Here is a 26,545-nt window from a genome sequence, read left to right as displayed (position 1 = left end):
GGACTTTTAAGCGGCGGCATGACAAAATCTCACAATGTAGAGATAGTGACAAAATGAAAGCACACAAATGAAGACACAGAACCACAATTACGCATCAGGGAGACCCCAAGAGGTAAGGAAGAAAAGTAAAGAAATAAAGTATTGCTCAAATACATTTCCAACAGGGAAACAGGAAAGCATTTCCCTGGTGTGTTAGATCACTGAGAGTGATCTGGTGTGTTAGATCACTGAGAGTGACCAGAATCGATGGATCCCAATAATAAAAGGTGAGAGGATAAGCCGAAGATCCATCCTAAAGCCGACGCTCACAAAGCGCTAATCCACTTCATACTTGTACCCCTAAAAAGATGTCCTTCCCGCCCGACACGGCCCTGTGCCTCAGGCTTCAGATCCCAGTCTACAGCAGGTCGGTCGGTCTGTCTAAACCCCCCCGTGTCCTCTCTCTTAACCCCCCCGTCAGGAGCGCAAGTGGCCGCCGCCGTCGTTGCCGAAGAGGCCGGCGAAGGGGCGCGGCGGCGTGACGCGGGAGCGCTCCCTGGACCTCCAGGACCGCCAGCGGCAGGAGGCCCGGCGGCGGCTGATGGCCGCCAAGCGGGCCGCCTCCTTCAGGCAGAACTCGGCCACGGAGCGGGCGGACAGCATCGAGATCTACATCCCCGAGGCCCAGACCCGCCTCTGAGGGCTGTGTGCCCAGGAGCCGCCTCCCTCGTCCCCGCGACCCTCCCTCCACGACCCCTCCATCCTGTCCATCCCGTTGGCCACTTTTTGTTTTTTTGGGGACCGTGTTGAGAGCAAGGAGATACAGCAGCAGGTGATTTATCGATTGATTCATTCATTTATTGATTTATTGATTGATTTAACTGTTTTGCCCAGAGAGAATTAGCTCTTAGCTGTACCCTGAGAACCAACTTTTTAACGGATGTCAAAATTTCGGCGAACTCATTGATGAAGGGATAGGGGTTCTTTTTTTTTGGGGGGGGGGGGGGGGTTGTGGGGGATAGGGTCAGGGGTCGTCCCCCGAAGAACCTCCAGGTCCAGGTCCATGGGTATCTATCGATCTATTTGTTCCTATCGATTTTGTACGTAGGATCACTTTCACGGTGCAGCCTCTGAGTTAAGGTGGATGTGTGTACTTTCCCCGGCGCGTGCAGAAGGGGAATCACAAAGTGCAACTTTTCTCTCACCAGCAACAGTGGTCCGGGGCTGGAAGCACCCTGTGTAGAACAAAACGAGCCAGGGGCCTTCAAGGGACAGCAGCCACAGCCATCAGCCACGCCCGACCCTCTCGCTCTCTCTGTCTACATATATATATATATTGAAATAGGGGGTGCATCCTTAGACAGGGTGACGGGAGGGTCTGGCACTGAGGCTCGTTGCTGTTCTTTTAAAGTCAAAGGACGTGTCTCCATTTCCTGCCATGACTTTCCTTCCGTTTCCGCTAAAACCTAAAGGGCATACACCGCCATCCATTGGCTCCTGCGTTGGACGATACCAAAGTAAAAACATAAACGAAGGGTGTCCTCACATCTAATAGGGCTGTATGGCAGAGTTTTTTGGTTGTGTTCCGAAGTTCATTTGAATGTTACCAGGCATGCCACGGCGGACGACCAACGTTGCTGAGAACGAGATGTTGATAAAGAGTCATTTTATTTGTGGTATATAAAGACGTGGGATATTTACTAAACTATTTACATTTTGGAAAATATCCATAAATATATATATATATATAAATGTATATATATATATTTACATATATATATATGTGTAAAGATATATATGTAATTTGCTGCCAGATATATTTCCAATTTGCAGTTAAAAAATGAATACATTCAAATATTTTTTTCTTTGTGAAGCTTGGGAAGAGTCTGACTGTATCGTAACAAAATGCATTTTGCACCTTAAAATAATTCCTGTTTGTATTTCCAAGGGAAATGTGGTTTATGAAGCTCATCTTGTGGTATTGTTGCAGTTGAATTGCAAGGACAGATATGGAAAATTGCCTACAGAGTACGACATTAACCTATATCAATCGCACCCCTTAGTTCTTTCCTTTATTTCACAATGAAGGCTCCGAGGACCCTCTTATTAAAATTGCAATTCTAATATATTTAATTCTACTTATATATTATATATGACCTACATTGCATTATATGGTATATGTTTGATATTTATAGTGAGTGAGTGGGTTAATTTGACAGAAAATTGGTCCTGATTAAAATAAATCCTATCTTATTACAACATTTTAAAAAGAGACGGATAAAGAAGTATTTTCTTTATAGTGTGTTGAAGTATTCGCCGTGTAAAGAGATCACAGGTGCAAAAGACACTTTAACAATATTCAGTTACTATAGTAAATGGTGCTGCTTTTTACTCTACAACCCTTGTCCTTTACCCAGTCCTATGTATGTGCACGTGGAGACCGTACACACACACGTGCACACACACACACACACACACACGAACACCACTTTTTAAATAAGAGATTCATTAATATATGGTGCCCATTGTCTCTCCAATGCATTTTGAGTAGATGGAGACTCTGGAAAAAAAAAAGAAGAATGATCATCTTTGCAATGCCATTGGCCTCAGTACACACACAGAGACACTCTTGTTTAGGACCGGCCTCCCTCTGAGAACTTAGTAGATGTTTAGTTCTCTCGCAGGTGACCCAAGAGGCTGTGGCGTGTCACCAACAACATTCAAAACAAACAAAGTGCAATGCCCAACTTGAGCCACAGGGCAGCCTGCAGATGAGCTGAATATACTGTACTGTACCTACCATACTGCACACTACCAGAACCACATCCACCCTCCTCTGTGCGTCATACAACTAGTTATCATCCACTGATCAATGTGAGGGGCCGATGTGAAGGGCCGATGTGAGGGGCTGATGTGAGGGGCTGATGTGAAGGGCCGATGTGAGGGGCCGATGTGAGGTGCCGATGTGAGGGGCCGATGTGAGGGGCCGATGTGAGGGGCCGATGTGAGGGGCCGATGTGAGGGGCTGATATGAGGGGCTGATGTGAGGGGCTGATGTGAAGGGCCGATGTGAGGGGCCGATGTGAGGGGCTGATGTGAGGGGCCGATGTGAGGGGCTGATGTGAGGGGCCGATGTGAGGGGCCGATGTGAGGGGCTGATGTGAGGGGCCGATGTGAGGGGCCGATGTGAAGGGGCCGATGTGAGGGGCCAATGTGAGGGGCCAATGTGAAGGGGCCGATGTGAGGGGCCAATGTGAAGGGGCCGATGTGAGGGGCCGATGTGAGGGGCCGATGTGAGGGGCCGATGTGAGGGGCCGATGTGAGGGGCCGATGTGAGTGGCCGATGTGAGGAGCCGATGTGAGGGGCCGATGTGAGGAGCCAATGTGAGGGGCCGATGTGAGGAGCCGATGTGAGGGACCGAAGTGAGGAGCCGATGTGAGGGGCCGATGTGAAGGGGCTGATGTGAGGCGCCGACGTGGGGCCATGTAGTGTACAGTATTTTAAGATTAGATTGGTTGGCATTAGACAACTCCCTCTCTGGGTTCAACATTGCTAGTGCATGCATGGCTTCTTACGGGCTGACAGGGTGACCCTCTCACCTGCTGATGAAGCGTTGATTGGGCAGACGGGTCAGGGGGGCCGGTAGCCCCGTCGCGCCTCCATGAAGAAACATGGAGGGGTTTTCAAAGGTGTGTGTGTGTGTGTGTGTGCGTGCGCGCGCGTGCGTGTGCGTGTGTGTGTGTGTGTGTGTGAATGAAAGCACGCTGTTTACCACCCAACCCATAATTTGAAAGCTGACAGCAGCTTGGCTGCGAGGTGTGAGTGTACGAGGTTGCAGGGGACGGAGCGGGGGTTTGCAGTGGATTGAGTTTCTCAGTCGGGGCTCTAACTAAGTCTCTGAAGCTCAGTAAAGGTTGACTAGGTTTACTGTTTGCGATATATAGAGCTCGCTGTGGCCCTAGTGTTTGGTGATGAGACCAATGGCCACTTGGTACCAGCTTGTTGGATCATAGGCAAGCTGAGCGGGCTTAAAAGATTGCAAGTTGATGCAGTGATATTTTTAAATCAAAGTTTTATTATCAGGTTTAGATCTAACAGGGTTGATTTACAGATTCAGTGTGACTTCACCTTATTTTATTTACCAAAGTCTATTTTCCTTCATTGTCTATATAGATTCCTGATGAAGATTTATTTAAATTGGTCTAGATAAAAGTCCTACCCCTAGCTACGTGAGGGTAACTAGCTAGAGACAGAAAGAGTAAGAGAGAGAGAGAGGGAGAGAGATTCAGCAACACCTCTAGTCACTTTCTTAAAATGAAACAATGCTATCATCTGCTTCTGAAACCATTGTGTGCAGCAGCGATGTCGAAAATGATACAAAAACACCGGACGTAACTGTAGTTGTGTTGTCTCCCCAGAAGCTGTAACCGGTATATTGTACATTTTGTGAAGCAGGCGTCTGGGCCGATCCGGCAGTGATGGTGGAATTCCGCAGAAGACTTCTCTGTCTTCAGGATTACCATGTTTCTTTCATCTTTCATTTTTCAATTCCTCCTTATCCTTTCAAGTCGCGAGGGGAGTTTGGCGTTTGGCAACTATGTATATGACACATCCTCAGGTGCCTTACGATGTCACTCTTGCAGGTGAAGCGAAGTAGGCTGAGCAACGTGAAATGTGGGGGGCGCAAAAACAAAAGATAAACAAATCTCCGAGGGATTTGTCCACACAGGTTATAACTCGTACTAGCATCGCTAAAGGGCTTGGAATCACGTTACTTCGACCAGAAATTGAAATTTCTAGTTGACTGGCTGCTCCACATTCTAGCGTAATAAGACTTCAGCACAATAAAGGTTTAGGAAGATGGGCATTAAGGGTATTAGCCTATTGGATAACATGCAAGGAATCATGGGATGTATTCCTTTTTATATTTGGCTCACATCTATATCTATAAATAAATAAATATATATAGCTGTATATATTAATACAAAATAAAGTCTCTATATCTACATATTAATACTTTATTAAGCTTTATGGTTAAAGATGGTGGATTTTGTTTTGATAGTTGTAACGGTAGTGATCGTGAGTATGAATTACAAGAAAGAAAAAAAGATATATATATATTTGTGTATACCGAATGAGTACAGGGGCACTCAAGATTCTGCATGAGGACGTTGTTGTGTGTATGTGTGCGTGCGTGTGTGTGCGTAGGCACGTGTGTCTGTGTGTGAGTGGATGTGTTTATGCGTATGTGTGTCTGGGTGACTGAACAAAAAATCCCAGAATGCAACTGAAGTCAGGCTCTTTTCAGGCAGTTCAACAGTTGATCAGATATTGAAACCACCCGACCGATTTGTTCAGCCCAACGCATTTCCTACAGACTAGCGGACAAAACATTGACCTGCTGAAAAACAAAGTGGTGCAATATCGTGTCCAACAATATTAGGCATGCAGGCGCACACACACAGATATTTACCTCACAAGTGCAGCGTGAAACAGGACGTAGGGTGTGTTTCTGACCTCACCACGGGAGCACTTGGTCACGCGTATGTACTATGCAGCACTTAATCCCCTTGTCACAGCAAAAACTGCAGGCCCCCCCCCCCCCCACACAGACGCCCGCTATTAGGACCATCACCAATGACACTAGAGGTGTAGCTTCGGAGGGACACACACACACCACTGGAACCTTTTGTTAAGGTCGTCGTGGTTACCCTGATGCTGATTGTCCCTGATCAGGCCATCCTGAGGATAACCACTATGATGAGAGATCTCCAAAGGGAAAGGGAAGTTTGTGTAATGGAGATTATCTCCGATTCTCGGAGTGCTTTTTCAAGCAGTTTACTCTTAAATCAAGTGGCTGTTGGCTCTTGGTAGGAAAAAAAGGTTTTGTGCCGTCTTTTGATACGCTAAAAGTGAAAGCTCAGAGTGTAGGCCTACATGCTGTTGATTTGATTGCTTTGCCCTGTGCTCCTCCTCAATGTGCCACTCTGACCTTTATTTTGACAATCAGCTCACACTGTAAAGTATATTATATATTCTCACACACATTCAAATGTCTAATGGCAGCAGTAACATCCTCAAAATACAACTTCTATATATTTATTTCCTCTCTCTCTCTTTTTCTCTCTCTCTCTCTCTCTCTCTCTCTCTCTCTCTCTCTCTCTCTCTCTCTCTCTCTCTCTCTCTCTCTCTCTCTCTCTCTCTCTCTCTCTCTCTCTCTCTCTCTCTCTCTCTCTCTCGCTCTCTCTTTCTGTAACCCACCTTGTATCTGAAATACAGGTATGGTTCACATAAGAATCCTATGAAACTGAATTTATAATATTTCTATTTGATGCAGTTGCACTGCAAAGATGTCCTTCTTTCTGCTGCTCGCTCTCTCCTCTCATAAAGCATGCCATCCTCATGGTAGACACGGAGGCGACTAGACCAACGGTATCACTGCACCCACACACACTTTAAAGTCTTCATTACTTGCATTCAACTGCCCAGAGTGTGATTGTGATTGTTGGAATCGAATGGGTTCATACAATACCAGACTATATACCAGAGTACATCTGCTTCTCTAGCAATAAGCCTTTTATTGAAATGTTGGACTCATCGTGGTGCTGCTTAAACAGGATTCTTGTTTTCCTGAAGACCACTACAAACAGATATTTTAAATTGTAATAGGCAGTAAAGATTTGATCTTTTGCCTCATATTTTTCATGTATCTTTATTTATTTTTTTGGCCCAACTTGCTGATCACTGTCTTTATAGAGCAAAACAACACAGGCCGCTATTCACCCGCAGAGGTTTGAGAATACTTCCAAGACCTACGAGTAATTTGCAATATGAAAACACTGACCAGAATGTAGGCCGTATTTGTGCCATTGGTTTACACCGTCGATGTCCAGCCAATCACGGCTTCCTGTACAAGCCCCTCCCACATTGGTCTAAGCCAGTGAGCCCACAGAGATGCTCCTGTAATTGTATAGCTGGATGTTTTATAAGGGGAGACAGCGGTCGCAGGCGCCTTTGGTGAAGAAATGTCTGTGTTGTGGTTAGAATGGGCAAAAGTGACAAGAAAAAAACTATTAATTAAAGGCTGATAGCATCAAGGTAATTGTTTAGCTTAAAACTACTTTGAATTGTTAGATATATCAATAATGAGGATGAATATAATGCCAAATATTCAATATTTGTACAGAAATATACATATATAAATATACAATATATGCCTACTTTAAATGGAACTATTTTCCACTCCTCGCCATGATTTTATTGTTATTTTCTTTGTAAGAATTATTTTATAATTTTTCAGGTTTTCGGATAGCATGCGGGATAGTGATAATGAATGTATTATTTGGTGTTTCGTTGCTGTATAGTATTGCAGCATCCTTTCAGTTTGTGTTAATATGATTCATTCACATATTAAGCTTGATATTTGATTTATACATTTGTTTATTGAAAAAAAATACTACAATTGTAAACTTTCTTTTTTCTAAATGCAAGATTTTAAAAAGTTTTGAACTATTTATATGGTTATTTTCCCGCTTTATCAATTGTGGTTTGATTTTTGTCTCTTTGGAGTACTGCTATCAATCATCTGTTGTAAATAATTATGCAAATTAAACTTTTTGGAAGAAAAACGAGAAAGCTGACATGAAAACTGTTTCCCTTTTTTAATCTTTAAAATGTATTGCCTGAGCAAGAACACTAGGAGGACGAGCAAATACATTCTGTACAGAAATGATACTGAAGGCCTGTGTTCGCAACATTCAAGTTCCCTGCATTGTTAAATAAAAACGATAACAACCAAAGAAAAAATAATATTCACATGCTAAATGTCATGACTTGGAGTTACTCCAATTCCTTGTTTTTCTAAATTCTTATTGTACTTTACAGAGAACTTATGCATGGATCTACCCCGAACCATGACTCCTGCTAGCTCTGTATAGAACAGAATGCAATTTGAAGGTAAAATACAAAAAGAAAAAAAAAAGTAGTGTCAGTTCTATGTAGAGCTAAACGCCTTCCATTCCATCTAATGGTATTGCTGTTTAAATAATCCTTAACATTGGAACATTCTAGATAGTAAACTGTTCAGCAGTAGTTCGCTTGCGTCATCTTCTATGTGATATGATATGATAAGATACAACTTTATTGATCCCAGACAGGAAATTCTGGAAACATTGTCATGGATCCCCCGGTAAGTTGACTTTAACAGGCCAGGTTTATCAAGTCGTTGAACGTATGTTCCTGAGCCAGCCCTAGGATAGCCATGTTACTTGGTTAGCCTGTGATAGTCCTTGTCCATCCTCAGACAGCTTTAAGGTATGTATCTTTCCCTCTTTCTCACTTTTATAGTTAAAAATGTATTCAACAAACGTGACCTCCATTTAGGGTTCATCAGTTCATATTTTTAGCGAGGACAGGTTGGGAAAACATAATCCTTCAGGCGGATCACAAATTCTTTGATTATTTCCTTGACAAAAGCATGCATGAAAGCATGAAACCACGTCAGTGATTACATTAGGAACATAAAATGACATGCAACGCATTGACATCATTGAAGGATGAGGAATCTGTTCTGTTCTGTTTCCCACTCTGTGTCTGTGGGAACACGTCATTCAATGCATCGGGCTCATCTAAATACATCACATGGATCCCTGAAAAGCAGACGTGTCCATTAGGTAGGTCCCTTTAGACCAGATACCTTTCTAAATGTACGTTTAGAGAGCTTGGTACATCAGACACCTTGGTTCTTAAGTAAAAGAGCTTTTCTGATTACCTCAGGAGGAGAGCGCTCGTCTGCGCAAGAGAAGAGGACTGCTTCTCTCTCTCAGAGATGGTCACACTTTATGTAGAAGGGGGAAGTAAAGCCCATACATGGGCTTCCTTGTTTGTGCAGGGACTCTACAGAAACGTACAGCGAGGTCTTATTCAACCGGAGGCGTACGTCTAACAGGAACCATCTGGCGCGCTGGAGGTTGACGGAGGACACGCCTCGCAGGGCGGTCAGGAGAGGTCTCCCTGGGGGGTGACGAACTGCCGTTCCAGTGATGGAGACGGTCCTGGTGGCCCCAGGGCCCGGAACCACCGCAAAGCACCAATGAGTAAACCTTTGTACTCAACAGAAACGTCTGAAAGTCTGCCTTTGACAGGGTGACAGATACCTGGGTGTAAAAGGGCACCTCACTAGTCCTCACTTCATCCCATGTTAACCAGTTGAATGCCCACTGAGGCTGTTTCCCATATAACAGTGCCTTGCATAAATATCGTCCCACCATATACTTGGCACACTGCCATTCATCAACATCACACACTATGTTCACAGAAAGGGCCACCTCAATTTAATATCCTGTATAAACTATCTTAGCCACCGGATGACAGCTGCCATAGGTGCTTCCAGGGCCGGCCCCTGGCTTAAACACCCGATGCGGTTGTTTAGGGCCAGCGCTTGGGGAAAGAGGGAAAAACGACACGATCAGGGTGACTTTTTTGTTTTTTTTGTTGCTCGCTCCTCACACTTTGTACAGCTTTAAGTTGCCTTGCTCACTCTAAGAACTCAGCCATGGAGACGCTGGCCCAGGTGCATTAATCTCCATATACTCACAAGTTATTTTGATGAACCGGGTAACGTTACACTAATGGCTCCTAAAATACGTTTTTCAGGGACACCACATTTTTTATTAGGGCCCCGAAAGACCTCGGGCTGGCCCCGGGGTGCTCCAGTCTACACATGCTTAAGATCCCTCTGCTTTTTCTGTTTGTCAGTGAGGCATAACATCCACTAGGTGGCATTAAATGCCTTTTTCTTTGTAAAAAAGACGTACTGGGGAATTACCTGGACAAAATAATCGGTTTTGAATGATAGTGGCAGTGTTTCTCTAGGACCTCTTGGTATAACTGTGGCCCTTGCTCTAAGGGTCCTTACTCTAAGGGCCCTTACTCTAAGGGCCCTTACTCTAAGGGCCTCTAAGGGCCTGCGTGCAGTGAACGGTGCAGCTGTGGTCCTGAGTGTGGACCGTGACCGGGGTAGGGGTAGGGGGCAGAGTAACTGGTTTCTGTGTCCAAGAACAGTCCAAGAGGTGGGGCAGGCACTTTGCCTTGGCTGGGATAGGGCCAAAGATAGTGGCTTGGTGGCAAGAATACGTCTGTTCATCTCTGTCTGCGTGCGCTCCTCCTGGGAAGAGAAAGCAGACAAAGACTTTGCAGACGAAGCCTTTGCTGCGTTCAACTTCCATCGTTCCATCGCTGCACTAGGTGGCGGCCTCAGTTTCACCGCCATCCTCCACGTTTTGAACATAGAACTTACAACACGTGTTTTGGTGGTCATGCTGCTTATTTTGTCTGCACAACCCTTAGCTTGCAGGCTTCAGTACTTGGCCTTGTCCTTTTCTGGTTGGCACGCTGTGTTTCTGTTCTAACTTGGATGGGATGAGCTGGGCAGCAGCTGAGCGTCCTCCTATGTTGGTTCCAGTGTCTTAGATGTGACAGGGAGTTGTCCGGGAGTTGATCCATTGATCTCAAACCCCAGAAGATGAAGAATTACAGGTTGCTTAGAACTTCATTTCTGGGAAACAGTTAAGGAGTGTCCCTGCAGTTTACCTTCGGTTTAATGACAGACATTGTGGCTTGTGGGTATGCGGAAACCAATTAGGTACTGAGAGCTGCATTCTAGGGGCTGTTTATCTTTGCATCTTTGCAGGGCTATACACTGCTTTGCAAGGGATGTTTAAGAGACATGTGCACTCACCAAAGGGGATAGTTGAGATGGAAAGGCATTTGTACGTTTTTTGGAGATCCATATTTGAGAAAAAAACTAATTAAAGCATCAGGTTGATTATGGGATTTTCCGCACCTACCCCTTTACCTACTGCATAAAAAACCAAACCAATGCTGTGAACCAACGTCAAACATAGACATTGTCCCAGGAGGGGCCCTGGTAGGAGTTGAGGGGGGGGGGGGGCTGATATGAATGGAGAGAGGGGCCCTGGTATGAGTTGAGGGGGGGGGGGGCTGGTATGACTCATACCAGCCCCCCCCCCGCTCAACTCATACCAGCCCCCCCCCTCTCAACTCATACCAGCCCCCCCCCCCCTCAACTCCTACCAGCCCCCCCCCCCCTCTTAACTCATACCAGCCCCCCCCCTCTCAACTCATACCAGCCCCCCCCCCCTCTTAACTCATACCAGCCCCCCCCCCTCTTAACTCATACCAGCCCCCCCCCTCAACTAATAACCAGCCCCCCCCCCCTCTCAACTCATACCAGCCCCCCCCCCCCCCTCTCAACTACCAGCCCCCCCCCTCAACTCATACCAGGGCCCCCCTCTCAACTCATACCAGCCCCCCCCCCTCAACTCATACCAGCCCCCCCCCCTCAACTCATACCAGCCCCCCCCCCCTCAACTCATACCAGGGCCCCCCCCTCTCAACTCATACCAGCCCCCCCCCTTCAACTCATACCAGCCCCCAGAGTTGAGAGGGGGGGGGGGGCTGGTATGAGTTGAGGAGGGGGGGGGGGGGGGGGGGGCTGGTATGAGTTGAGAGGGGGGGGGGCTGGTATGAGTTGAGAGGGGGGGGGGCTGGTATGAGTTGAGAGGGGGGGGGGGGGGGCTGGTATGAGTTGAGAGGGGGGGGGGCTGGTATGAGTTGAGGGGGGGGGGCTGGTATGAGTTGAGAGGGGGGGGGGGGCTGGTATTAGTTGAGAGGGGGGGGGGGGGCTGGTATTAGTTGAAAGGGGGGGGGGGCTGGTTATTAGTTGAGGGGGGGGGCTGGTATGAGTTAAGAGGGGGGGGGGGCTGGTATGAGTTAAGAGGGGGGGGGGGCTGGTATGAGTTAAGAGGGGGGGGGGGGCTGGTATGAGTTGAGAGGGGGGGGGCTGGTATGAGTTAAGAGGGGGGGGGGCTGGTATGAGTTGAGAGGGGGGGGGGGCTGGTATGAGTTGAGAGGGGGGGGGGGGGGGGCTGGTATGAGTTGAGAGGGGGGGGGCTGGTATGAGTTGAGAGGGGGGGGGCTGGTATGAGTTGAGGGGGGGGGGGCTGGTATGAGGTGAGGGGGGGGGGCGGGTTATTAGTTGAGAGGGGGGGGGCTGGTATGAGTTGAGAGGGGGGGGGCTGGTTATTAGTTGAGAGGGGGGGGCTGGTATGAGATCACAGATTGAAGAAACACGGTTGTTAAGGAATTTTCTTTTATTACAGCAAATAAGCCAAACATTACAGACAAGAAGAATGAATAAACCATGAAGATCAACAGTATATTCAGACCAGACTTCCATGTAGACACCAGTTGCTTTTGGACTGTGTGGTTTCAAGGGGGCATCATCTTCAGAGATAATAGATTTATGTGTGTGGGGTTAGGAACTCCAAAGTTGTTTCATCTTTAAATCTATAACAAGAATTCAACAACTTCTGCCAGCACCCTACATTATCAAAGTGTAGCCCCTTGACCTCAATGACCGCTCATTCGGCTGCATTAAGCACGAAAGCGAAGAGTTATTTTTTACTACTCGCATTGTATAATTTTCAAACCGTGGCTCCTTTACATTAACGGATTGTTCTGCTTATTTTCGCTCCAAGTATTAGCATGGCAGGATAGCAGATAACAGCTGCTAGATTGAGCAATCGGAGATCAGTCTGAAGTCAGTCAAATGTCCACTAGGTGGCAGTAAATGCTTTATTATGCCACCCTGGTTTATGGCGGTCTTTTCATTGGAGGACAAGGTAAAGCGGTGTAGAAGTACAGTCTCTACAGCGCAACTCGGCTCCGCTTCTGAAGTTTGTTACCGATAGAGCTCTGTGTTGTTCTGATGAAGAAGCAGTAGAGTAGTATGACTTCTCCTCTGTTTCTTTTAGGCCTACATTACAATATAACTTCTGTTCTGACCGACGGTAACATTGATCGTCCACGAGCACGCATTCAAAGCAAAAACCCAGTTTGAGACAATGAAGCGGTTACAATGCTCTCAAACGCTCGTATTAAGAGAAAAAAAAAAGAATCAAACAGATAGGCACAATATATATATTTCCAACTCTCCCTCTTGTCTACCATCCAGGCCTAGCGAGTGAGTGTTTAGTCATCCTCGCTACAGGGTAATGTGTGGATGCAGAACAACAGTATCTCCCCCAGGGTCTATAATACAGGGATATGAGCCACCGTTCTGGGTTCGCCTCTTCTGCGGCTAAACAACATGTTCCCGTCCACAAGTCGAGCAATGGCCTTTTTTTGTCTTTTTCTTTTTCTAAACACAACGGTAACATCACAGAGATTCAGAAGTGAAAAAAGAACAACGAACCAACAAAAAAACGTTGAACGAAAAATAAAACAGAAAGATACTGTTGACTTCCATCTAAATATTCAAAAAATACTACAATTAATGCTTTTAATATACAGCTTTGATCGGAGGTCCTTAAATGTTCTCCTGCATGGACCCAAAACAAGAGTACATGCCCACTTTAAACATGCTGGTTCTTATATCAGGTGGGGCTTCCACACCGAGCTCACTCAGTCCGTCCCCCCGAGGGACTGACCCCACGGGACTACACCTTGTGTCAGACCCCAGCCCCACCCACCCCCCGTCATCATGTGACCCTGTGGTTTGTATGAGACGCCGGCAGTAAACGTGGAATGAAGAATGATTGTTCTCATATGCAAAAAACAAGGAAACAATAAATACAAATGATGCGCTTTATCCATATAGACATATTTACACAAAGTCTTTGGCTTATGAATAAACATCAGCTTTTAAATCATGAAAAAAAAAAAAAAAAATGCCGGCCATCAGTGCACAAGACAATTGAGGTGTTCGGAGGTTCAACGCCCCATGCCGAATCTATTCATAACATAAGCACAAAGGTGCAAATTCAATTTACACGTGTTTCACCGTATACATCAAGCAGGCCAACACAAAATTCTGAGCCATGAAACCACAAAAAAAAGAAAAAAAAATCGAATTTAAATTGGTGGGAACGAAATAATATTGGGCTCAGCCCCTTGAAACAAATGATTAAGCTAATGTTAGATGATTGCGCTTGATACAAAAGTTATCACAGAAAACTTGTGGTTTACGGTACAATATTGTGAGTAAGGCTTTTCTTATTGAGTAGACAGGTAAGTAATACCACAAGAGCATGTGACGTAACAGAAAATAACATTAGTCTCAGAAAACTGCAAGAACCCTAGCACTGATTGCTGCCAACACATTTCACTTCACTGTGTACATTTAGTGAATAACATAAGTTTAGACCTTTTCCATTGCATGATACAAAAACAATGATGTGATGGGGGACAATTACAAAAAATAAGAACAAAGTAGTACAAAAGGAAAACAAAAGAACAAGCTACTTTCTTGTTTGTAACTCCCCATACACTAACTCGTCCTCCCCCTGTCCCTCGTCCGTCTCCGCTCTAAGATCCAATATCCTCTTATACACAAATCTATAAAGATATACAAGCTACTTTCAGTTCCCTTACATCATTCCACGTTCCTCGTCCCTCCTTCCATTTTGACCTTGGACGCCGCGGAGCGACTTCTGAAATGACCAAATACACTAAATATAATCCGCTGGGCCAGCAAACAAAAAAACCTGCAGTGTATGCTAAGGTGTCCAAAATATACTGCTGGTGTACGGTGCGGACGACTCAGCCACCCCCCCCCCCCCCCCCCCCCCCCCCCCCCACGGCTTTCCTCTTCTGTGGTGCTTGAGGTGTGGGTGGCTGTAAACGTACACATGGCCGCGGGAACAACGGCGCGCTCTTAGCTTTAGCAATCTGTGTGTGGTGTACGGTGTGGGGGGAACGCACACGTTGATCGATGTGAGCTGAACTGACGCTGGGCGTTGGGAGTTCATGGTTCATGGTTGTGGCTAAACATCACGATCCACGTCGAGCTCCGGTCCCAACGGGGCTCGGGGGGGGAAAAACGAACAAAAAACGTTAACGTGAACCCCGCCTAGTGACCAAGGCCATTTGTTCTCACGCCCTTCTGCGCTTCCCGTCCCGTCCAATGGAATCACAGCGCTATATCAACGGGAGGGAGACGCAATGAGGATATTGAAGAAAAAAAAAAGCGTCACTGCAAAAGGGGGAGGGGTTATCATCATCATCAAGCCAAAAAAACACGAGAGTGAAGCGTGTGAGGTGAGAGGACGTCTCCTTGGGCCTAGGAGGAGCTCTCGATGAACTCCAGCGCCAGGTCGTAGCAGAAGCGGTACTGCTCCTGAACAGGGGACACATGAAGCACGCAGACGACGGTCAGCTGCCGCTCAGCCTACCACGGGGATGGTCAGTATCCCGAGGGGAGGGGCATCGCATTCTAGACCATCTATAACAACACATTTAGTTGATATAGCAAAAGCACCAGACAATCGTCCTATTATAAAAACAATACAATGAAAAGCTCACATTGAAACATTTAAAAGCAAACAAATGAAGCGTTAGAAAGAGGGACGGAGGGGATAAGAGTCGGTTGTCAAAAGCAATTCTAAGGTTTGTTTTTGGTTGACGCTTTAATAACAGCAGCTAGCTCTGTCTGCGTGGGGCTGGCTTATGCATCCCAAACATCACAGTGAGTGTTTCCCCTGCGTGGTCGTGGCTCCGACCCCGTCGTTGGGCCTGAGGGCACACCCTTCATGTCGAGTCAACCCGGGGCCCCCTGAGACTCACCGGGGTGTCCACCATGTTGGGCTTGCTGTTCCTCAGGCTCTTGACGGCGTGGAAGACGTCCACCACGCTCTGCCGCTTGGCCATCTCACACACGATGCTGCTGGCACACAGCACGCCGCTGCGCCCCCCGCCGCTACTGCAGAGAGACACGCACGCACACACACGCACACACACACACACACACGCACACACACACACACACACACACACACACACACACACACACACACACACACACACACACACACACACACACACACACACACACACACACACACACACACACACACGTTGGGTTTTACATTTGTTGCATCATCATAATAATGAATACATCAACAATAAAAGATATACAAACATATACACATATATATAGATTTATCATTTTGGAATACGGAGTTTTACATATGTATTATATATTTTTTAATATTATTAATCATTGCTCATATAGTTCAATAGACAATCCACAGTCTAAACAACTACAAGTAGTCCAAGTGTTGTTAACTTCACTGAGAATTTGTGGATAACGTTTAAGAGGATGTCATTATATATTCATCAGCCTTCATTATTTTATAAGTGTTCCTCGCCTTCCTCTGTAAGTGGAACCATCCTGGGAGCACGCCGTGTTTTCCATTATCAGATCATTCAAAACCGGTCAAACTAAAGCTAATCGACTCCCTCTTCTCTTGACGATTCCAGCTGCCTTTGTTATCCACCCCTGGGATAAGCACACTGAACCCCCCATCCCATTTCATGTCCAAAGCCTCCTGGAACAGGATAACTGCGTGCATGTACTCACAGGCAGTGCACAATGGTCCGGCCCTCCCCCTCCTCGCCCTCGCGCTGCCATTGGTCCACCTGGAGGAGGAGTTTGAGGAAGGAGCGCTTGGAGGCGGGGACGTCTCTGTGGCCCGCCCAGCCCAGGTACTGGAACTGACGCACCATCAGGTACCCCTCCTGGGGCTGGAACACAACGCACACGCTGGTTATGACGTGTGGTGGACTGGGGAGTGGGACTCAACACATATCATAGACGAGAGACCACTGATAAACACGCATAAACACGCTTTAATATCGACTATAGACGATGCAATAATATGTAGACTACATCAGCGTCTGGTGATTGAATATTAAACGGGAGGCTCGTGGAGGGGGGGCAGGTGAACTGACCCTGGTGAGGTTGCAGACGCGGAAGAGCCTGCTGATGACGTCACAGTCCATGGAGCAGGACATGCACTCCACCTGGACGGGGCCGTAGCGCAGCATGCCCTCCTCGGGCCAGTACTGAGGGCAGCCCTGCAGAGACGCAACACGCGGGCATTGAGACACTCACAGGACAGCGCTTTGACCAGGGCTGCTGGTGAGAGCGGTGTGTATGTATGTATGTTTGTATGTGTATGCCTGTGTGTATGTATCTGTGTGTGTTTGTGTGTACGAGGTGTGTATATGCATGTGTGTGTGTGTGTGTGTGTGTGTGTGTCTGTGTGTGTGTGTGTGTGTATGTGTGTGCGTGTGTATATATGTGTGTGTGCGTGCGTCATTATGCGTGTATATGTATGTTTATGCATGTATGTGTGTGTGTGAGCCTGTGTGTATGTGCATCACGTCCACAGTAGGACTGACCTGAGCCAGGTCGATCTCGTTGAGCATCACCAGGCTGGTGCAGCCGTAGTCGTACACCAGGCGCCAGAAGTCCTTGACCGTGTTGGGCAGTGGGTGCTGGGTGACGATGAAGGCGGCGGGCTGTCTGTAGCTCTGCAGGGGGGCGGGGGGACAGCACTTTATTCACTCATTCACACCGCCTGCACTAAAACCTTTGTGAATCCCATTTATGGATTTGGGTTAGGGTTAGGGTGAGGATACAGAATTTCAATAATGACACACACACACACACATACACACAATGACAAGACCTGTTTATCATTTTCTAAGTCCTGTTCTTTCTTTATCATCCATCCAACACAAATATTCAGACTGACACACACACACACACACACACACACACACACACACACACACACACACACACACACACACACACGGGACGGTTGACATGAAGCAGTGAAGTGTGGTGGTCATGTGATCATGCAGTTAGCCAATCAAATGTAGGGGGGGGGGGGGGGGGGATCATGCATTTGACCGCTGGATGTATAGGAAGGAACTAGCTATGCACATAGACAACCAAACTACCAACATCAAGATCTATTAGTCGCTTTCAATGGATCCAAGTTCAAATTCAACATTTTTGGCAGTTTACATTTTTTTTAATACATTTATTAGAAGATTGCTAGCAAATGTACAAATAGGGAGTTTGGGGGTTCCACTGAAAGTGAATGAGGACCAGCCGGCCAGGTGGTGGAGACATTTAGTGTTATGGGGTTGGATGTGACTGGTTATATATCTACCTATATATATATATAATATATAGATACATATATGTGGATATAATAGATATGACCCTGGCGGCGCGAAGACACAGTGAAGCCGTGAAACAAATCCAGTATCAGACATGTGAATTAAAATCCCTTTACCTGGAACTCTTCTGACAGCTTGGTTAGAGAGAGGCCAAAAGGTGAGCATGGGTCTTTTTTATATTAATTTGGACTGAACTCAATGATGCATTCAAATCGTTTTTTATTATTTAACTAAAGACAGTTTTGTAAATGGTCTACTATATATATTTAGTTGAATTTAATTCAGTACTTTTCACATCTAATAAAGCAGTTATGGGCCATAGACAATTTGTTAGCGGTTTACACTAGGATGGAAGAATTCAATACTCACTGAACCAAACTAAACGGAATGCATATTACTGTACGGCCCATAAGTTGTAAGGTGACACGTTCTATTTGATTCTTCTTCTTAAACAATTACCTAGTACCCCATCTTTAGCTTACTGTACGCCACCCTTTAATACACAAATGCAAGTTAGAAATGTTAAAATATCGCAATCTAATAAGTCAACTTATTAAATATCTCAATAAGTTGACTTAACTAAATCACTTAGAATTCTAAAGCAACAAGGTTACATGCTGCTTTTGGTTGAGACTCCTTAAAACCTTTTACAGCGTTCCCTAGGGTCTTGTAACACCAAGGCTGTCTGCGATTGGCTGATCACCGCACAGCCTTTGCAACAATCGATTATTCCCCAGCCAATGTATAGGCCTTAATCACAGAGCTGTTATAGCAGGGGTGAAAACAGGTGGAGCTAATCAAGTGAATTACAGTCCAGTAGGCATGCAGTGCCCGTAATCAACGTCAAGAGCCACACCTGTGTTCACCCTGCTATCACACCAGTGTGACAAAGGCAAATTCAGGGTCTGCTTTGATTGGCAAGAGGTCTTTTCACAACCTGGATTTGTCTCTAGCCTCCTGCTGCTAAAAACCACACAACAATGCATCGCACAAACAGGGAGGGGAGTCTGCGTGTGTGTTCGACCGTTGCCTGTGTAAACACGGCTGTGTACATACGTTTATGCTAAACCATTTGCAAGGCAACACCGTACATTAAGCAGGGTACATCTAGAAATGTTTGAACAACAACAGATGCTAATCATCTACATGTAGAGGCTACTCAGCAATACCGGGCTTAAGCTATCAACTGCAAAGGGCCAAGTATGATTTGGCCCGTAGTAATACTCATAGGATACTATGAGAACACACTTTGGATAGATAAGTGGGACGTACACACGTATTTTTGTGCACGAGCGTGCGAGCGTGTGTGCAGGGGTGCGCTGCGGACTTACATCCATGAGGGCGGCGTTGATGTAGTTGCTGCTCTCTCCGTCGATGGTGATGAGGAAGGGCAGGCAGCGGTCTGGGGGCAGGCCGTCCATGAAGCGGTTCTTCTCTTGGTTCCTGGGCAGCAGCGCGATGCTGCAGTCCTCCGGCTGGGGCTGGGGGGTCACCGAGTTCAGGGTCTGCGGTGGGGGTGGGGGAGGGGAGGACCAGGGAACACAGAGAGGTTGAGGGTTAGGCCGACAGTGTTCCTCTTCTTTTCGGTCAGCGCTCTGACATGGCGGAGCAGTGGGAGAGAGGGTAGGGGGGAAGTGTGTTGGTTTGAAGGGGCCTGTTTGAGAAGCCCTGTCGGAAGAGGCTAACATGGGGTACCTCTTAGGGGCGGGACAAAATATTGATTCTGCGATATATCGCCGCCCTACTTCGATACCATCGATATTTTAATTAACAAACTAAGGCGCCCTAAACAGGCTGGGGGCAGACTTCCCTGCTCCCAGCATCACTACTTTATCACTCCTCAAGGTGGCGCTCAACAATTCAATGAGGGGGAACTTGTAAGGAAGTTAACTAGCCAAAGACGAGATAGACAGTGTGTGGTAGATGTTAGACAGATCCAGCACTTTACCTTTTCACAGTGATTTTGTATTCATAGTTAGACAGATATCGTGATGCATCGTTGAAGGATTGTCTAACAATATATTGATTATCACAGAATCGCTGTATCGGTATCGTGGGCCATGTATCACCTGTCGTATAGTATCATGAGGTACCCTGTGATTCCCACCCCTACTTCCTCTAACAGGCCGGGAATTAGCTTTTGCATCGCTGGTTTCATTTGTGTATGTTTGTTAAACGTGACGCAGGGAGCAGGTCAGGCGCTGAATGGATGGGAATGTTTGGGGACGGTACCGCACGACTGTGGTAATGACATCAAACTCACCTGAAACTCGTCCTTCAGGTGGGAGGAGTTGGTTTGGGAGTCGATGCGGATCAGCTCATAGAAGGCGGCCTTGAACTCGCACACCGGTATGGCCGTCTCCCCACACAGACACGCCTCCAGGATGGCGTCATGGATGAATATGTACTGCTCCTGAAAGGCACATTCAACACAAACATGGAATCACGCACACACATGCTGTGGAAGGCCGCAACATCAACACGATATGCTATTGTTTGTTATGTGTGCAACTTTATGGCCAGGTATCGATACATCCCCAGTCTGCATGCTGCACATTATCCCTTCAGATTTAGAGGAGACAATTAACTTTAAAGGGCAATAGTGATAAATCCATTCTAACCAACTCTCCTTACTTCACTAAACAAAAAAATAAAATATTAATTGGCAAACTTTACTTTAACTTCAGCGATTCTCCCGAAAGCATTAGCGTCACAGTAGCATTAGCACTTTGGGGCACAGTAGTTCACACCAGCAGCAGTCTCACTTGCACACTAACAGACTTCCTTTATTTGTAACGCTAGAGGTAGATCCGCCCGTAGAGGCAGGGGAAGACTAAGGTTTAATTAGCACAAAACGCTAGCATTGTAGCTTGAGCTACCGCTGCCAATTTGAGCTAGTGCTACATAAATGCGACTGCTATTTACTGTTTGAATTCATGTTGAGGCCGCAGGCATGCTAAATGCTCTTCGGCAGAATGGGAGCAACAGAGTAAGTTTGACAAATGATATTGGTAACGGAGACTTTAATGAAGCCAGGAGAGAGGGTCACGATGCTGTGATCTCCCAGACTGGTGATGTGCTTTAACCATTTCCTAATGTCGGTTATTACAGGAGTACATTTAATTGTAGATTTCAAAATACAATTTATTAGCGAATGTAGAGTTCAAAAGCCACCCTAAAATATAAAATCGAGCAGAACACAAAATAAACACATCTTTACTAACACCCATATTGTGCCACACACACACACGTTGTGAACGACAGCATGCAGAGTGCATGCCACATGGGATTGAAGGTGGAGCCATGAAAGAGATGATGAATCTGACAGTATTAGAGTATTACGTCCACACAACAAGGTTGATATTCCTGTTCCTTAAGACGCTGAAGTGAAACCTCAGAGAAGCTGCAATTAGTGTGAAGCATGGTGTTTATCTCCACAGGGAAAAAAAATAATTAAAACAGCCATAATTATACTACTTGGGAAATATTAATCTGGTGTCTGGGTCCCCTCCATTGTCTCAAATATTGCTGTGTTACTAATACACCTTTTTCACAGAGGTCTCATCATAGGACTCACAGGTGTTGCTCATAACACCCCTTATGGGTCAGTTCCTTTTAGGTACTAGGGCACAGGCCGTAGACTTCACTAGTGGAGGTGTGTTAACGATGTTGAACTGTGCAAAGGATCTATCCAAGCCAAATCAAAGGACCTAGGGCACAACTCGACCGACTATGCTTACCCAAATAAGGCAATTTGTTCCCACCTTAGTCTACGTCTAAGGATCTGAGGACTGAAGTGAGAGCATGGTACATGGCTGAGATGACGTTGGGTGTGATGCTGGCGTTGGGCTGGTTTGTGAAGGTCTCTAGCGTGAAATCGTGTTGACACATAGATGAGATAACGTATGAACGCTGCAGCCACAGGTCCTGGACAGCCAATACCTTCCGTATACACACAGCGCGTCGCGCCATTTCACTTAGCATGCGCGCCGGTGAGCGGATGAAGATGCAGATGGCTGATGGGTAATGTAGTCACCTCAGTCTGTACCATGTTGATCCTCCTGGAGCGCAGGGCCTTGACGCAGTTGTAGATGTCCACCACGCCTTCCCTCTCCGCCATGTCCAGCATGATGTCGATCACGATGAAGCATCCCGTGCGTCCCGCTCCGGCGCTGAACACCCCGAGAGAGAGAGAGAGAGAGAGAGAGAGAGGCGCGCACGCGCACACACAACAAGGTGAGAGGCGGAGGGATACCGGCCTGTACGTCGGTCGAAAGGGCGTCTACACTCCTCGTGTTTCTGTGCATTCTCTACACACCTGCAGTGGACCACGACGGGCCCAGCCGAGGGCGGGTTGGAGACTTTGACCCTGCGGATGAAGGAAAGTAGTCCCGTGGCGTGATACGGCACGCCGTGATCGGGCCAGCCGGTGAAGTGGAACTGCTTGACCTCTCGCACCTCGTTGAATCCACGCTGAGGGAGGAGAAGAGATGGATTTGTGAAACTAATTTCAATAACCTCTGTGAATGGGGAGCTATCGCTGCTGCGTGCGTCTCTGGTCGTACAACGTGCAGAAACAAAACTAGGGAAACACACTCACCCTCTCCAAAGTAAAAGTCCGGACGACGTACTCGGCCAGGGGTTCGACCTCCACAAACGTCACCTTGAAATCTCCGTACACCTCGGCATCGTCGGGCCAGTACTTGTAGCACTTGACCTGTTTGAGGAGAGCGGGGAAATGAACCGGCCGCCTCATGGCGTCAAGCGGCTCCACAGGCACTTTACCAGCACTCAACATGGCGCTTGGAATTAGCAATATGACCGGCAGTGGCGGCTCATACCGTTTACTTTTTCAAACAACTTATTTTTGAATAACTCTAAGGAATTATTCAACAATATAAAGTTGGAACTGACTTGACGTATCAATACTTTAACTAAATGTTTTACGTGTCCATTTTTACGTACAATGTACAAGTGGCCTGTTTTTGTCCGACAGGAAATACGTACCCTTCCAACCTCCACCAGATTGGTAACCATGACGATACAGGCAGACTGTTCCTGCCACGCCATCCTCCAGAAGTCATATACGGTCTCATGAACTGGACCTAACACCAACACACACACACAAGCGCACAGTTTTATACGGGTAAACCGCAGGACAATGTTTAAATTATTGATCTGTCTATGATGAATGTTTTGAGGCTGTGTGGAGCGGTCCCCATGCAGGGTCCTGATACGGCACACACAGGATTAGCATTTAAATTGTGTACAGCGGGGTGCAGCTTACCCTGCGTGGCGATGTAGTGACTTGGTCTCTGGTAGCCCTGTGGGAATAAAGCTCTCATCAACATGATGCCATGACGTTCAGAAAGGTTCCTTCCTAGACGGTTTTCTATGTTATACCCAAAACCAACTGGCCGTTTGTCTTTAATGACGAAGGCACTTGACTACAGGACCGAAGAAGATGAAAAGATGGCATAGTAAACATAGGTATAAAAACTTACATATACATATACATATATGGAAGTAAAAATATGTTTGGGTATCTTACTAATGAGATGATAAAAAAAGATAGATAAGAATAAAAAAGATATAAAACTGTTCCAAACTCCTTGTGAAAACCTGCTCAAACTCTCCCCTACAACGCCCATCAGTGGCTATGCAACGTGGCCAGCGCGTTATGTGTGTCGCTTAGGCAGGCCTGAATTGTGGTTAAGATGGCAGGTTTAGGGTGGGTACGGGTGGGGGGGGACATTTGGTCGATAGGTCAACCTTTGGGCCAATAGAGGACTACCTCGCAGCATAGTGCTGAGAATGGGGGAGTATGTTGGTGTCCGTGGACGCGTGGCGGATCTCTGAACGGATGGGCAGATAGTGGGGTGTTCTAGATAGGGGGGTAGTCGAGAGGATCCATAGCAATACTTACATCCCTGTACAGCCAAATCTATAACCCAAGCCACAGGCAGATTTACGAGCAGAGGAAAGGAAGAAAAAAAGACAGAAAGACACCATGTCAGTGGGTGTCAATCAGGAAAAAAAGAAAAGTTGTAGTGACACAATGGCAAGTTTGAATAGCACATGCAGAAAGTAAACAACTGAAAAACATAGAGGTAGAATAGATAGAGAGGACATTGCCTGGTGCCTACTATTTAACAATCTATGCAAAGCACTTTAGGAAGTACAACACCAAAGTCAATATCATGACAGTGTAATTGCGTAATCCAAACATCTTGCAGTGTGACACTATGCCCGAGATGTTGATATTATAGGATAATTGTATTTACATTTAAATTTAATTGAGCAAATATAGATACAAAAAAGAGATTAGCTAATCCTGGCAAGGTCCTCCCTGATTCAACTCTCTAGATAAAAGATGACTGAGTGAAGTCATGCATTAAAAGCAGTTGTAAACAGTTAATGGCAATATTAACATTAGCAAGGCTGGCCCAAAGCAGCGCCAGTACAGTACAGTAAACAAACTGAACTCATGGATGATCAACATGCAAATAATCACTATGATGGCAAAATGGCAAGAGATGGAGCTGGAAAATACAAACACGGTTGAAGCAAAAATGAGAGATTGATGCTGGATGGTAGAATTCTATGGATGGTGGATGTTAGCTGGTAGAAGGTATGGTAGATGTTAGTTGGTAGAAAGTATGGTAGATGTTAGTTGGTAGAAGGTATGGTAGATGTTAGTAGAAGGTATAGTGGATGTTAGTAGAAGGTATAGTAGATGTTAGTAGAAGGTATGGTAGATGTTAGTAGAAGGAATGGTAGATGTTAGTAGAAGGTATGGTGGATGTTAGCAGAAGGAATGGCAGATGTTAGTAGAAGGAACGGTAGATGTTACTAGAAGGAATGGTAGATGTTACTAGTAGTCATGGTAGATGTTACTTGAAGTCATGGTAGATGTTAATAGAAGGTATGGTAGATGTTAGTAGAAGGAATGGTAGATGTTACTAGAAGTCATGGTAGATGTTACTTGAAGTCATGGTAGATGTTAGTAGAAGGTATGGTAGATGTTAGTAGAAGGTATGGTAGATGTTACTAGAAGGTATGGTAGTTGTTAGTAGAAGGTATGGTAGTTGTTAGAAGATATGTTGGATGTTTGACGGTAGATGGTAGAAAGCATGGTTGATCTTGGTTGGTATGTTGGAAGTTGGATGGTACAACGCATTGGGAACTTGAATGAATGAATTTCTGAAGTGATGAATCGATTGTGATTGGCGGACTGGAAGATGTAAAACCTCACGCATGAGTGACACAGACGGCGTGCGATGTCCTGGTGGGATGGGTTGAACTTCAAAAATGGCGGATGCACAACTTGTATAGGCGATAAAGGTATAGAGGCCTGACATACGAGCGAGGGGGTGTGGTTTCGCTGGTTTCGTTGGGAGCCAATAGTAGCGTTCGATGCGTTTCCACTTACATCGATGTAGTTGGCGTTGATGTAATCGGAGGAGGGGTCGTCTTCAATAGGCTGAAGAATAACCCTTGAGTGGTCATCTGGAGGAGAGAGACAGGGTAGAAGGCAGAGAGGGGAGAAGAGAAACACGACGAGAGAGCAAAGCAACGAATAACATAGATTAGAGAACGGTCTTCCATTGGTAATGGCCTCACCACAGAAGGAATGCCATTTTGCCCAGTATTGCACCATACCTAGGAATAATGCATGACACTATACTCTTACCCTTTCTGTCTCCCATGGTACGTTTTCTAGAGTCCATGGCTTGGGTTAAAAGCTAAGGTTACATTTTTAAAGTTACATTCGTCTGTAAAACTTCGAGCTGTGCGACGTGTAGGTTCTTACAGGCTATGATGTTGCCGTAGCGATTCTTGGTGCGGTTCTGATCCTTCTTGGCCACGTCCCATGAGGCCGACTGGCCTTCGAAGAAACTCTGCAACACCAACAGACAGGAACCGAATAACGATAAGTACAAAATAACACACTAAAATTCTAAAAGCCCAATACTATCCTGAAACATCCTGCAGCCTTCTTGGTCAAACTGCCAACGCTGACAATGCTACTAACGTCGCCAACACGGCTAGCATCGCCGTGGAAACCCCTGCCGTCAATACTCCTAACACTACTATACTACACCTTGCTGCAGAAAAAAATCAAACCGGCAAACAAAATTTGATGACGAATAAACCAGCGCCGCCCCTTGCTTCCGATCCTCTGCGCCTTACTTCGTACTCCTCCTTGAAGCCGTAGCTGTCGGAGGTCTTCATCAGGTTGATGTGCTGCAGGAGGTCGGCCACCCTGATGGCCGGGTGCAGCTGGCCCGTCTGGTAGGGGGACTCGGCCCCCTCGCAGTGGTAGCGCGGCACGTCCAGCAGGCGGTTGTTCTCCGGCACCGCCGAGGCGCTGTGGTTCTCGTCTGGGGGGGGGGGGGGGGGAGAAGGGTGGGGGTAGAGGGGGAGAGCGTCAAAAACGGGGGGGGGATGCGGGATGGTGTCAAACACGCGTTGGCGAGCGCTCGGACCGGAGCGACCCTTGAGAGG

The 26,545-nt window shown here is 46.4% G+C and overlaps 2 protein-coding genes across 22 annotated transcripts in view; one reads left to right on the top strand and one right to left on the bottom strand.

Annotated features, from left to right (window-relative positions):
• LOC115534873 (disks large-associated protein 2) overlaps window positions 1-7,741 on the top strand; it is a 69,486-nt gene extending 61,745 nt beyond the window's left edge. Inside the window, exon 15 of the mRNA XM_030346154.1 lies at window positions 461-7,741. Coding sequence (XP_030202014.1) covers window positions 461-679 — 219 coding nt within the window. The 3' untranslated portion in view covers window positions 680-7,741. The remainder of the gene's footprint in view (window positions 1-460) is intronic.
• A 4,394-nt stretch (window positions 7,742-12,135) lies between these two features.
• ptprk (protein tyrosine phosphatase receptor type K) overlaps window positions 12,136-26,545 on the bottom strand; it is a 98,548-nt gene continuing 84,138 nt past the window's right edge. For 5 of the 21 annotated variants that reach the window (XM_030344849.1, XM_030344855.1, XM_030344854.1 and 2 more), the window contains 17 exons: window positions 26,231-26,421; window positions 25,851-25,947; window positions 25,401-25,546; window positions 23,964-23,981; window positions 23,325-23,361; window positions 23,045-23,142; window positions 22,638-22,754; window positions 22,356-22,510; window positions 22,074-22,209; window positions 20,301-20,450; window positions 19,369-19,542; window positions 18,154-18,171; window positions 17,246-17,377; window positions 16,793-16,918; window positions 16,422-16,585; window positions 15,626-15,761; window positions 12,136-15,179 (listed from right to left, as the gene is read on the bottom strand). In XM_030344849.1, the coding sequence (XP_030200709.1) occupies window positions 15,123-15,179; window positions 15,626-15,761; window positions 16,422-16,585; window positions 16,793-16,918; window positions 17,246-17,377; window positions 18,154-18,171; window positions 19,369-19,542; window positions 20,301-20,450; window positions 22,074-22,209; window positions 22,356-22,510; window positions 22,638-22,754; window positions 23,045-23,142; window positions 23,325-23,361; window positions 23,964-23,981; window positions 25,401-25,546; window positions 25,851-25,947; window positions 26,231-26,421 (1,952 nt within the window). In that variant the 3' untranslated portion in view covers window positions 12,136-15,122. The remainder of the gene's footprint in view (window positions 15,180-15,625; window positions 15,762-16,421; window positions 16,586-16,792; window positions 16,919-17,245; window positions 17,378-18,153; window positions 18,172-19,368; window positions 19,543-20,300; window positions 20,451-22,073; window positions 22,210-22,355; window positions 22,511-22,637; window positions 22,755-23,044; window positions 23,143-23,324; window positions 23,362-23,963; window positions 23,982-25,400; window positions 25,547-25,850; window positions 25,948-26,230; window positions 26,422-26,545) is intronic. The other 16 variants (XM_030344866.1, XM_030344868.1, XM_030344872.1 and 13 more) reach the window with 10 other exon arrangements.

The sequence above is a fragment of the Gadus morhua genome, chromosome 21 (assembly GCF_902167405.1).
Source record: "Gadus morhua chromosome 21, gadMor3.0, whole genome shotgun sequence".
Taxonomy (NCBI): Eukaryota; Metazoa; Chordata; class Actinopteri; order Gadiformes; family Gadidae; genus Gadus; species Gadus morhua.
Note: the sequence above shows the minus strand (reverse complement) of the source record. Positions and strands in the feature narration are given on the sequence as shown.